We start from the raw sequence: 14,377 nt of genomic DNA on the forward strand, positions 1-14,377 counted from the left end.
CGCTAGGCGGCGGGCGGACCAATAGGGAGCGAGGGGCCCCGCGGAGAGTCACGTGGGGCTGAGCCCGCGGGGTCTGTCCTGTTCAGCCTGACATTCGCAGCGCAGCTCCCGCTATGTGCGCACCGCCCCGCCGGAGATGACTGGATCTTCACCACCGGCCCATCTGCAACCGCGAGTATCGGTGTTTTAAATCCCTGAACATTGGAAAGTCCGCCTCGCCTCCTGTCCAAAGGTTTTGTTTTGAATTGGTTGCAATAATTATTCACCCTCCCGGGCGGCCCGGAACCAGTGCACTCCGCTCCCCGGTTTCTCCGGATCCTGTTGGTGGGCGGACACATTTCCCCCTTATGGGGGGTTTCAGGCGCCAAGGACAACCTGCTCCCCGGCTGATGTGTTGGTGGGTATTTTCCTGACCCGCTGTCTGGTCGGGTATTGAGCGGCGTCACTGATACATTTATTTATAAATTATAATCGGGGTTTACTGGCGGGGCGGGGGGGGGGGGGGGGGGGATCAGGGAGCGGAAATGACACGGAGCTTGTGTTTGAGATGCTGGAGGCGCTGGCAGTTGGAATCGTGAATCGCGGGGTGGGGAGGAGGAGGAGAGAGAGAGGATAGACGGACAGAGAGGGGGGGAGAGGATAGAGAGAGGGAGAGGGGATAGACAGAGAAAGAGGATAGACAGAAAGAGGATAGACAGAAAGAGGATAGACAGAAAGAGGATAGACAGAAAGAGGATAGACAGAAAGAGGGGATAGACAGAAAGAGGGGATAGACAGGGAGAGGGGATGGACAGAAAGAGGATAGACAGAAAGAGGGGATAGACAGGGAGAGAGGATAGATAGAGAGAGGATAGACAGAGGGGGAGAGAGAGGATAGACAGAGGGGGGGGAAGAGAGGATAGACAGAGAGAGGGGATAGACAGAGAGGGGATAGACAGGATCGACAGAGAGAGGGGATAGACAGAGAGAGGGGAGAAAGGATAGACAGAGAGAGAGGATAGACAGAGAGGGGGGGAGAGAGGATAGACAGAGAGAGAGGGGAGAGAGGATAGACAGAGAGGGAAGAGGATAGACAGAGAGAGGGGAGAGAGGATAGACAGAGAGAGGGGAGAGAGGATAGACAGAGAGAGGGGAGAGAGGATAGACAGAGAGAGGGGAGAGAGGATAGACAGAGAGAGGGGAGAGAGGATAGACAGAGAGAGGGGAGAGAGGATAGACAGAGAGAGGGGAGAGAGGATAGACAGAGAGAGGGGAGAGAGGATAGACAGAGAGAGGGGAGAGAGGATAGACAGAGAGAGGGGAGAGAGGATAGACAGAGAGAGGGGAGAGAGGATAGACAGAGAGAGGGGAGAGAGGATAGACAGAGAGAGGGGGAGAGAGGATAGACAGAGTGAGGATAGACAGGGAAAGAGGAGAGAGGATAGACAGGGAGAGAGGATAGACAGGGAGAGAGGATAGACAGGGAGGGTGGATAGACAGGGAGGGTGGATAGACAGGGAGAGAGGGGGGAGAGAGGATAGACAAAGAGAGAGGGGGGAGAGAGGATAGATAGAGAGGGGAGGGAGCTTAGATCGATAGGGAGAGAGGATAGATCGATAAGAAGAGGGGGGAGAGAGTGAAGGGGGAGAGGATACGAGAGAAGGCGAGAGAGGGGATAGGATAAGAGGTAGGGATGAGAACATAAATGAGAGGGAGATAAAGAGGAAGGAAGGAATATTAGGTAGTAGGAGAGAGGGGAATAGAGAGGAAAGGATGCGAGAGAGGGATAGCTGACTAGAGATAGAAAGGGGAAGGGATAATTGATAGAGGGTGAGAGACAAAGTGAATCATGGGACGGAGAGATCGAGGGGGAACAGGGATAAGTCGGGAGTAAGGAATATAGAGGTTGGGGGGGCGAGAGGATAGCAACAACCAGGTGACCGAGGAAGGTAAACCGGAGACAAGAGTGAGGGAGAGATCTGGACAGAAAGAGACTCAGAGAGCCGGTGACTGCAGGATCGGCATCGATGGGGGCAATAAACAACAGTGGTGTGTGCCAGAGTGTAGGCTTGACAGCCGGATATTGTTCCGGCGACACTCATCCTGATCAGGCGTCTGTGGAGCCCGAGCGGCAGGTGCCCGATGCGTTTTATTTGTTTTCATATTCATTGCCCAGCAATGTTTTTCTCACGCATTCCAGCAGCAGCAGGGAGGTGGTCCGGATTTCACTGGCGAGTACATTAACCCGCTGTTCCTCAGTCTAGATTCACCATATGGTCGATGAATATTCTGGAAGTTGGTAGCAGCCGAATAGCACTTGGAGTTGGGAAATCTCCTACTCTGATCATTTACCCGACATTGTACAAGTGATGTCATATCGGTTCAGTCGATTGTAGTTTTAAGTCTTAAACAGTGATGAGCAATAAGCGTTAGACAGTTGTGCTGCTAGGTATGATAGCATCTGTGAGATCACTAGAATGGTCAAAGATTTTTTACAATATTTGCAATAACATGCTTTTCATGTTGGAGATTTAAAAAAACTTGCATTTATATAGTGCTTTTCATTTCCATATGATATCCAAACGTGCTTTTAACGCAGTTGCTAATTTGCACACAAACGGCAGTGCTGGTTCAGAGGTAAATGCTGACCAGCACAAAGAACTGCCATCTTCTTTGCGTGATGTTGTACGTTGAACAGAAGAATCTTGGTGTAGGGTCTTGCCAAATGGTTGGCATTTCTGCCGATGCAGTGTTCCTTCAATCCTGGACTACAGAATCAGGTTAAACCAGTTACTAATACTCTGGAATGGAAATGAATCTGCAACTTCCTGGCTGAAGTGAGACTGCGACAACTGAGGCAAGCTGACATGAGGGAATTAGTTAACTCTTTCAGGGTTTCAGAATCATGTTTGCAATAGTTTTAACTTCTTTAATCAAATCTGCATAAAATTGTGTAAAATTTCTATTTGGATTTAACAGTCGGTGGCTAAAATAGATTTTGGAATGGGAAATGTTTTAGTGTTTATAGTTTAGTCGATGTATGGAAAATCTGAAGGAATGTTTTTTCACGTAGCTATGTTGTTTCATCAATTAATCATTGTAAAATGAATTATCCATATGGAATTTATTGGGTAACTAACAATTCATTGTAGATGTCTTTAGTTAATGCTGTTGGATAGACTATTCTGCAAATGATTATGAACTGATGAGCATTTTATGTAGTAATAGTTAACTTAAAAACTTGACCATGCACAGCATTTTCAAAGGTTTCCAGAGATGCACAATACTGACTGTTTAAAATTAATTTTTAATGACATTATTGTAGGTCACCTCTTTAAAAAGTAAACTAGTGATGTGAATAGTTTCCAAGGGCAAGGTTCATTGCTCCAGAGAAAGTCTTTGGTAGTTATGCTTGGCATTTAAATGCAAGTACAGTGTGCATATTTAGGAAATAATGAACATTATATTTGACTTGTACAATTAGTAAATTGCATTGGGGTGTTTATTATCTAAATGCCATATGAGTCCAAGATGCTGCATTATCAAAATGTTCAACCCTTGCTTGAATTTACAGAAAGTTGGAACTCAAAGTTTCTTGTATCATTTTTGGTTTCCTTCAGACTTTCACTAAGAACCATAGAAAATTACAGTTCAGAAACAGGCCTTTTGGCCCTTCTTGTCTGTGCCGAACCATTTTTTGCCTAGTCCCACTGACCTGCACTTGGACCATATCCCTCCACACCCCTCTCATCCATGAACCTGTCCAAGTTTTTCTTAAATGTTAAAAGTGACCCCGCATTTACCACTTTATCCAGCAGCTCATTCCACACTCCCACCACTCTCTGCATGAAGAAGCCCCCCCTAATATTCCCTTTAAACTTTTCTCCTTTCACCCTTAACCCATGCCCTCTGGTCTTTTTCTCCCCTAGCCTCAGTGGAAAAAGCCTGCTTGCATTCACTCTATCTATACCCATCAAAATCTTATACACCTCTATCAAATCTCCCCTCAATCTTCTACGCTCCAGGGAATAAAGTCCCAACCTATTCAATCTCTCTCTGTAACTCAGCTTCTCAAGTCCCGGCAACATCCTTGTGAACCTTCTCTGCACTCTTTCAACCTTATTTACATCCTTCCTGTAACTAGGTGACCAAAACTGTACACAATACTCCAAATTCGGCCTCACCAATGCCTTATATAACCTTACCATAACACTCCAACTTTTATACTCGATACTCCGATTTATAAAGGCCAATGTACCAAAGGCACTCTTTACGACCCTATCCACCTGTGACGTCACTTTTAGGGAATTCTGTACCTGTATTCCCAGATCCCTCTGTTCAACTGCACTCTTCAGAGTCCTACCATTTACCCTGTACGTTCTACTTTGGTTTGTCCTTCCAAAGTGCAATATCTCACACTTGTCTGTGTTAAATTCCATTTGCCATTTTTCAGCCCATTTTTCTAGTTGGTCCAAATCCCTCTGCAAGCTTTGAAAACCTTCCTCACTGTCCACTACACCTCCAATCTTTGTATCATCAGCAAACTTGCTGATCCAATTGACCACATTATCATCCAGATCATTGATATAGATGACAAACAACAATGGACCCAATACCGATCCCTGCGGCACACCACTAGTCACAGGCCTCCACTCAGAGAAGCAATCCTCCACAACCACTCTCTGGCTTCTTCCATTGAGCCAGTGTCTTCTTCCACTATAATCTGTAGTGTGAGGAAACATGAAGGAGTGCATTCTTAAGTATAAAAATTTGAAACTTGCAACATAATGTGGATCATCCGTGGTGGTAATCTCTTTCTGGTTTGCTAATAGATTAAATCTCTTCTTTTCTAGCCAACTGCAATACAAGTGTAAAAATGGCTGAAGCTTAACTCTTACTTAATTCATCTTGTTAAGTAGTCAGTTAATGAGGATTTGATACAGTACTTTGACGGCATTTGCACTGTGAATTACTGAGGATCATAAGAAAAGCTGTAAAGAACCCAAAAGGCAGCATGCTTGTGTAGCAGAGCTTGTTTATGCTTAAATCCTACAAAAATGAACTCTTATACTATGTCAAATCTGGTGTACCAGATGGTTATTAGATGCTTCCTCTGACCCTTCACTTCTTAGAAGAACAACGGTAAGCAAATTAAACATATACTAATAACCAGCTCCAGCAAAATTAGGAGTAAATGGAGAATAATATGTGCAAGGCCTGAAATTATACCTTTTACTGGAAACTCTCGGTGTGAAGGAGTGAGAGGGAATATGCCCTCCACATTGATTCCATAAAACATGTTTTGAAGGAACGGGCTAAATTAAAGTAAAGTTGCATAAATACTTAGAATATAATTTCAAGTTTTCCTCTTTTTTTATTGACCTAGTATCCAGTTTTCATTAGGATAATTCCACTAACGGTAGATGGTTCAATTACTGATTGTACCACAATGTAGAGACATAAATGGTATATGTACAATTGTTGGGAGTGAACATGGTGTACTGTGGTTTATATGTTGTCAAGCTGCAAGAGTAAAGTGAGTCAGATCCCTAAGGCTAAAACTGCATCAAAACAGCATCATTTGATGTACCTTTTTAAACTAACTCGCCCTAAGATCTCAATGGTTTTCAGGACTCAAATGATTTGAAAAAGTACTTTGACCTTCCTTGTTAGTTACAGAATATACCATTAGTGCAATTTGTCATAGATGGTTAATTAGTTAGCAGTAAAGCTAAAATTCTAATAGTTGAGGACTGTGAGAGAGTGCTTTGATATTTACAGAGTACGCTGAAGGCCTGTCACATGAAGTGAAATGAAATGGAACTTCATTTCCAATCATGTAATTCATTTGACAGACCCTGTCATGCGTTGCTCTCCATCCTGATCCTAGCTGCGGGCAAAATTACATCCACTAAAAAGATGAATAAGGTCAACCCACAAGTTTCACTTGCACATCATGTTCCAAACAATATTGGTTTGAGCTCTATTTCAACAGCGAAAGGTGTTTTTTGGACTGTTGACAATTACAGTGTAAATAAAACGAAACAGGAAAGATTACTATGTAGCTTCTTTCATGGCAACAGTAAAGCTGTTCAAACACTCCGTGACAATAAAATGCTTTTTAAAGTATAGTCACTGCGGTAATGTAGGAAATGCAGCAGCCGATTTGCACACAGCAAACTCCCACAACCAGCAACGAGACAATCAGATAATCTGTTTTAGTGATGTTGATTGAGGGATAAGCAGTAACCAGGACATTGGGGATACGATATCTGTTCTTTTTCAAATTAGTGCCATGTGATTTTTTTCTAATATTCACTTGAGAGGATAAGTGGGCCCTTGGTTTAATGCTCCATGGCACCTGCAATGGTGCAGTCTTCCTGTTCAAGTCCTGGATAGGACATAACTCAAAGCCACAACTGAATCAAATGCACAATATATTTTTTAATTAACTAAAAGTCTTTCCAGTGTCATGACTCTTGCTACACCTGAAAGACACAATAGCTGCTACTTTATAGTGAGAGTAGAATAATCTTGCATTGAACATTACTGTAGTTTTCTTTTCCTGAAAATCTTATTCACCTGCCATTTTCTTTTGTTGAGTTAGTAAATTTCTAATAGTCAAAATAAGGGTATATATAAAATTTCTTAACTTAATACGTTTGTCTCACTCAGCTCTGTGTAGTGAGCTGAATTTGAACTGTAGTCTGTTTGTCCAGTGAGCCCACTCATAGCAGATTATGTGCCAACCTGGATGTTTTTAAGCTTTTTTCATCTTGAGCTAAATCGGCAAAGAAATTTCAATGCTTCTTACTCATCAATGATAAATACAATTACCTAGTAAAAATAAACAATGTCATTTTATTTAATACCGTCCTGAACTGTTGCTTTATTTAAATGGACTCCAATTTGAGGAGACACTTGGGAATAATAAGCCAAACTATCAATCTAAAGTAATAGAAGGACTGACAGAGCTGGAGGGTGATCAACTTGTATACATAAAAAGTGCTGTGAAAAAAACATTGTTTCAGAGTATAAGTACAAATAATTTTTTTTAGAAATTAAATTTCTTACAAAAAGCTTACCATATTTATGCTGGAAGTTTTGCTCTTAAAGTGGGGAATTTTTGAAAATTTGGATTGGAAAGTTTTCATTGTTTAATGTTGATTTTACTGGTACAATTGTGTCACTTTTTTCTTTAAGTGTCTGCTCAGAAGCGGAATGTGAAGGAGAGCTTCATTTAAATATTGCCTATCCCAAACTTGGGATACCCCCCAAGTGATGCACTTGGAACTATGGTCGCAGTTGTAATGTAGGAAACATGACAGCCAGCTTGAGCATAGCAAGGTTCCACAAACTGTACCGAGATGAAGAGTTCTTGTTTGTGATGTTGGTTGAGGGATAGATATCAATTAAGTCTGGGAGAACCTCCTGCCTCTTTGGAAAGCACATGGAAATTTTTGTGTCCTCCTGAGAGGGCAGATACGGCCTCAGAAGTTGCAGATTCTGTTATCTGGTGCTTTGTTGGTTACCATGATGCAGGTGTGGGTTTCCATGTACTACCAGCCACAGTGCTTCGAATGTGAGTCCCAAGATAATTTTGTCCGGCCAGTTTATTTGGTGAAAATTCCTGTGTTTTATAAAAAAAAATTTTGCCATTTCGCAATGATTGAACTTTACAGAAATTTATCTTAATAAAATAATACTATATGACACATTTATATGTGATCGGAATAGAAAGAAGAGGAGATAGATGCAAAGCTAGACCTCGTCATGAATAGGCTCTTTATAACCCTTGTGGGCTAAACTATGTGTAGTATCCCATTGTTCTCTTTGTGTAATGAATCCAGTGTAATGCAAGCCTGGCCTGGTTGCTAATGTCACAATTAATAGGACATTGCTGCTGATGCAATCTGAAATCTTATGCTCAGAATCTTAACTGACATGAGGATCTTTTTTTGCACAGAAATCACAGAATCACAGAAACCCTACAGTGCAGAAAGAGGCCATTCGGCTCATCGAGTCTGCATCGACCACAATCCCACCCAGGCCCTACCCCTATATCCCTACATATTTACCCACTAATCCCTCTAACCTACACATCCCAGGACACTATGGGGAATTTTAGCATGGCCAATCAACCTAACCCGCACATCTTTGGATTTAAAATTGAATGATCCCAAATGTTGTAAACTATTCTGCTGATGAGGTTCAAGGAATGTAACAGTCAGTCCATTGAAATATTTTCTTGCAGCGGCACTGTTATATTTAGATTTTTATGGTTTAGCCCAACTTAAGCATGGTTGATCTCAGCAGGTCTGACGGCATCTGTGAAGAGAGATTAGCACTAACGTTTCAGAGCTCTGACGAAGGGTCATCCAGACTCGAAACATTAGTTCTGTTCTCTCTCCACGGTTGCTGTCAGACCTGCTGAGATTTTCCAGCATTTGCTGTTTCGTTTCAGATTGCAGCATCCACAGTATTTTGCTTTTATGTTATTTAAGTGTGGTTGAGTTTTGCATGACTGATTTCTCGGCTTTGCCAGTTGTCTGACTTTGCATGTGTGGGAAATGAGTGATAGTTCAGTGTGACAGCATAAAGTACATGATAGTGCAGAAATTTATAGCTGCCTTTCCAGTGAATGACATTTAAAGAGAAGACTGCTTAGGCACATCAGCCTCCTTGTTCCTTACAAATCCTTTTGTAAATAATGTATATTTGCAACAACTACAGTTTCAAAGATAGATCTTCATCATTTTAATTTGGGGCAGGTCGAATGGCTCCCATGTGAAATAATTGGGGAACCTGTTACTAAAATGTATTGATAGTATTTTCTAATAACAGTTGTTTTGCTATCTGCAATTATTCTTCAGTTCTCTGCCTGAAGGGAGGTCCGACCCACAGTGTCGTGGTGTCCACCACAAATTGGGCAAAGAGGCAGGTCCTGAGTCCACCCCAGCCGGAACAGGAATCGAACCCCATTTTGGTGCCGATCTGATCCACACTGGCCATCTAGCCAACTTGCCCCCAAGGAGTCAGAGTTGCTGTGGAAACATGCACTTTTACATGCATGTTGTAACCTAGAGCAATGGATAGTTATGGTAGAGACTCCGATTTCTTTCCATTGCATAGCTGACCAGAAGTCTTTTCTGCTATTATCACCTGTCATTTGAGTATATTGAAAGGATTTGCAGATTGATACTCGACCTATTTGGCTCTGTTAGGTATGCATCTTCCTTGGCCATTAAGTCCTGGGATGGGATTTGAAAGTGGAGCTTCTGACTCAGAGGCTGGGATGCTACACTACATGACCTCTTCATCTGCAAATACTATTCCAAAATATCCAGTTAAAACACTAAAATATTCTTAACTAGCCAAGAGTAATTTTCCCAAGGGGAGACTGAGGAGAGATTTCATAGATGTGTTAAAGTTCTTGAGTAGTGCAGTCAGCGTAACTGTTCCTATTGGTAGAGGGTCAAAAACCAAAGGACATCGATTTAAGGTGATTGACAGAAGAACCAACAATGGCATGAGAAAGAACTGTTAATACGCAGCGAGTGAATAGGATCTGGAATGCACTGACTGAGTGTGTGGTGGAGGCACTTTCAACCGTGATCCCTGAGAAGAGAAAGTTTGCAGGGTTAGGAGCAGGGAGTGGAATTTGATGAGTTCATCTTGTAGAGAGCTGGCATGGAGATGGGAGGGAAAAAGAACTAAACACAACAAATTTTATCCCAGTAAAGCTATTGAAATTTGTCTTTTAGCTCTACTGCAAATAATTGTACTCTGAGCAGAAACTGCTAAAAAACCAGTGGGAAATATTCCACAATATAGCTAACTGGTATTGATGCATCATAGAAAGTTAGACGGTCGCTGTTCATGCTTTGACTGCAGAATACAAATCCAGCTCAACAAAATTCCAACAAAAATTTCAAATCTAAAGGCAAAATTTTTGGGACTGACAGAAAATACAACTCAAATAATTTGGGCATTTAATCCTAATGCAATGATGTAATTGTGTTGTGTTGAACATTAGAACTTCAAAAAATAGCATTTTATGATTGTTGGAACCCAGTGGCAGGATTGTCCAGCCTAGCCACCAGCTTGCACAATCGGTGAGGAGTGTTCATGTTATTTTCCATTAAAAATATGGGTGTGGAAAGAGTTGTGACACAGCATTAATGATTTTTGCAGTGACCTTTTTGAAGCAATTTTCAAGAGACCATTTCCTATGAGCTTTTCCACAATGCTTGAGTTGATCCAATCTTGTGTGGATCGCACAGTGCATTTACAAAAGTAAATAAATATCAAAAGCAACTAACATGAGCTTGCAATTGTTTGGCAGGTAGTGGATTTCCTGTGGGTCATCGTTCATGAATTAGCCTCCAAGTGTATTAATGACACTGTGGGTATAGATGTAAATACTGCTTTCTGAAGGCCTAACTGATGGTATTCTTCTGATGCAGTTGTGCCATAGATAAACAATTTATGGAGGGATTTAATCGTATTGTATCACTTAGGAAAAAGTCCTAGTGCAGTCACTTCCATAATGAAAATTGATTTATTTTGTCAATTCTCATCAATTGTATCAACATCAGTTATAGTTTAATGTGATTGTTGTAACTAAATCAGACATTAAATAAGGAAGATGCAACAACAGATTAGTGTTATATTCAAGTCTGATGTGCATTTTCTTTCTCTACAGGTGACCGTATGCAGTAACATTGTAGCCATGGACGGAAGGCTGGAAAGTTTACTTATCCCTGTGATCTCTTTAGTAATTGGAATTTTCCTTCGGAGGACATGTGTCTCAAAGCTTAAGCTCCTGTTGTATAGCTGCTGCTTCTGTCTGACTACATTGAATTCAATTACTAGTAAGTTACGCCATTCAGTCTAACTGTGGACATTTAATTGCAATGCAGTCAAATTTCTGCCAAAATATTAATTCCATCCAGTTCTGACTCCTTGATCTAATTAATTGATGTGGTGTTTGAAATTGTTTATACTGTCAGCTTCCAGCTGCTGGATGCTTGAGGAGAGAATAGTTATTGATGTCTCAAGGAAAGACTATGGAAAATAGTTAGCAATAACATAGGTATATTCGCACTGGTCCCTATGTTAATGGATGAATATACTGTAAGTCTGCATATACTGGGTATTCATAATTAACTGCAGATACCCTATAATTCCCATTTTTCAGATATTTGCAGTGATTTCTTCCACATCTTGGAGCATTCCTTTGTTGAGTTGAGGGTAGTTGAATTGTTCCCGGAACTCTGCCATTGCTGTTGTGCTGCTCCCCTTTAGATTTTCCTTTGTGAACCAACTAAGAACTCGTACAATGATTGTTCATGTGCAGTATATCACACAAGGCCTAATCTAAAATGGTATTTAAATAACAATTGGCCACTGCTGCATTACATGGATGGTAGAGTCACACTTGTATAATGTTCAGTTGAATCCAGAACTTCTATAAATGTATTCCACTGGAGACAATATAATTTATTTATGCATTGGTCCAAGTTATTAAAACTTGAGAACAGGAAACTTGGATGTAATAAAAGGTATTTTGATTTCTATGTGGAATTATGGAGAAAAACTGTAATAGCGTGGAAATTGACTTGTCGTCCTTGAAAGGTGATGGTGAATCTTCATTCTGTGTAGGCAGAGCAGGTTCAGAGAAACTCATAACTCTAGTCTCCTTTTGAGAATTTATTTTAGTATTGTCAGGATCTGATGTTGTTCTGGGCTTTACAGATGGCATGTAGAAGTATTCCGTTATTATTAGTTTGTGCTGTTGTCTTATTTTCAATTTATTAGCGTGTTTCTGCCTGGAGTTCTCTTAAACCAATGTATATACATTTCCAGAGGAGGAAAATGGTTGTGTGTAAACCAGTTCGGGGAATTTCACCTGGAATGATCAGAATCATAGAATCCTACAGTGCAGAAGGAGGCCATTCGGCTCATCGAATCTACACTGACCACAATCCCACCCAGGCCCTACCCCCACAGCCCCACGCATTTACCCTAGCTATTCCCCCGAACACTATGGGGCAATTTAGCATGGTCAATCCACCTAACCCGCACATCTTTCGACTGTGGGAGGAAACCAGAGCACCCAGAGGAAACCCACGCAGACACGGGGAGAACGTGCAAACTCCACACAGACAGTCACCCAAGCCGGGAATTGAATCCAGGTCCCTGGTGCTGTGAGCCAGCAGTGCTAACCACTGAGCCACCGTGCCGCCCTAAATGGGTCCTAAATATCCCATTCATTGATTGTATTCTTCCTTCCCCTGGGGCAGTATAAAAATTGCCTATTCTCCCTGCTCCTTACGATTCTGTTGAGTCTGCAAACTTGCCAGGAAGGCCCAAAGATGAAGATTCACATCCGACCACTTTGGGCAGATCATGTAATATTTAATTTTGTCACTGAATTTCTAATACTGTATAATGTCAGTAATATTGTGCAATGGCGTTAAAAGGGGATCACTGGGATAGGTTAACTTTTAAGTCGACGATGTTTGTAGTTTGGACGTTAATCATCAGTGGTTAAAAGGTTTGGTTTATGATGGGTGTGCCAGTATATGTCTCTCAAACAAAGCTGTCCAATCACTTATGGAAGAGTTTTTAATTGTTTTGTACAGAGTAAAAAAACTCATCCAACACTTTATTGATCTATTTCGTGAATCCTCATCAATGGCGCATATATAATCAGTTCAACATTAGTGCATGCTCGTTATTACTGAATTGAACATCAGTTTATCAGTTAGTCATTTGGACAGTGTGGGCAGCAAAGGGCAATTTCTAGTAGCTTGTAGTAGTAACATGGAAGCTCTGTGACAAGAGTTCTGCTCCTCCCTTTTTGAGAGGAACCAAATTCTTGTTCTTTGATTTATCCTGTAGGGTTTAGACTTGATCTTTTCGCCTGACAATTCACTCTGTCCTTTTCAATAACAAGAACACTTTGGTGGAAAATAAAAGGAACACTCTTGAAGCTTTAAAGTGTGTGCGCTATGACATTTGAAGTGCCTTTCCCAAGCAATCATTCTTCATGTGTGCAACGAGACACTGAATATTCGCAGGCTATTCACCTTTACCGTTCCCACAATCCTATTTTAATGCAAGTTTACTCACAATTGCGCGGGCATTCTTTCGCGCTACCAATTCTCTCACTGGAACTTCAGACTGAAATCATCAGCAATTGTTGCTAAGCATTTTAGTCTAAGTGTCAGCTACCTTTGCTTATTCCTGAATCAACACCAACAGCATCTAATCAACTGACTTAATCATGGTGCATGTTCTGTTTGAGGATAATGTTGACATGTTTACACTCATTTGCTGGTTGCCAGCTGTCAGGAAGTGGCTTCTGCTGAGCACACAGCTCAGAAGATTACAGCAGGTTAACTCTTGAGTACTGAATCTCCTAATAGCCCCATATAAAGTCCACGTTTCAAATTGTCTAATTTATAAACTCTGGCATATGTATATTCTGAAGTAAAATAATATAATCGGAATTTGGAGAAGTATCATGTAGAAACTTAAAAGAATGCTCACTCACACTCTATTGGATGACTATAGTATTATTTTCACTGGCACTTTTCTGAGTACAAGTGAATCATTCTCTTTAACTTGGTAGCTTAAATTTCAAGCACTTATCAATAAGTTGACCTTGCAACCTAAATTTGGGAACAAAATGATGCTTCTAACTTTTTACTACTTGGCATGCTGAAGGTGACCCAATGGGAAAAGTATTTTGTTTTGATATTCCAATGTTAGAATCATAGAATTTCTACACTGCACAAGGAAGCCATTCGGCCCATCCTTACCAGCTTTCTGACAGTACCCACCCAGGCCCTATCACTGTAACCCCAAGTATTTACCCCACTAATCCCCTAACCTACACATCTTGGGACACGAATGGGCAATTTAGCATGGCCAATCCACCTGACCTGCACATCTTTGGAGTGCAAGGGGAAACCGGAGCACCCGGAGGAAACCCACACAGACAAGTGGAGAACGTGCAAACTCCATACAGACAGTGACCCAAGGCTGGAATTGAACCCGGGTCCCTGGTGCCCGTGAGGCAGCAGGGCTAACCACTGTGCCACCAAGCTGCCCAATTTAATTTATTTTAAACCAATTATATTTTCTATTTTAAAATGAATGTCATATATTTACCTATATTTTTGATCTTTTTTTTTAAAGCCCATTATCTAGTGGTGGGAAAAATGGGAGTTTAGGATTGTCTGGGATTTGCAGCAGTTTATTTACTGACACAAACATTTAACACTGTATCTGAGCTGAAGGAGTTTGTTCGTTCAAATTCCCTCATAGCTGTTTTTGTGGCATTTTGCTGTGAATGTATGTTATTGTTTAAGTGTAACATTTCACAGTT

The 14,377-nt window shown here is 41.2% G+C and overlaps 1 protein-coding gene across 1 annotated transcript in view; it reads left to right on the forward strand.

Annotated features, from left to right (window-relative positions):
• The first annotated feature begins 56 nt into the window (after nt 1-56).
• Nucleotides 57-14,377, forward strand: part of kiaa0319l (KIAA0319-like ortholog) — an 88,113-nt gene continuing 73,792 nt past the window's right edge. The window contains exons 1-2 of the mRNA XM_078237903.1: nt 57-397; nt 10,685-10,853. Coding sequence (XP_078094029.1) covers nt 10,712-10,853 — 142 coding nt within the window. The 5' untranslated portion in view covers nt 57-397; nt 10,685-10,711. The remainder of the gene's footprint in view (nt 398-10,684; nt 10,854-14,377) is intronic.

Source organism: Mustelus asterias, chromosome 21 (assembly GCF_964213995.1).
Source record: "Mustelus asterias chromosome 21, sMusAst1.hap1.1, whole genome shotgun sequence".
Taxonomy (NCBI): Eukaryota; Metazoa; Chordata; class Chondrichthyes; order Carcharhiniformes; family Triakidae; genus Mustelus; species Mustelus asterias.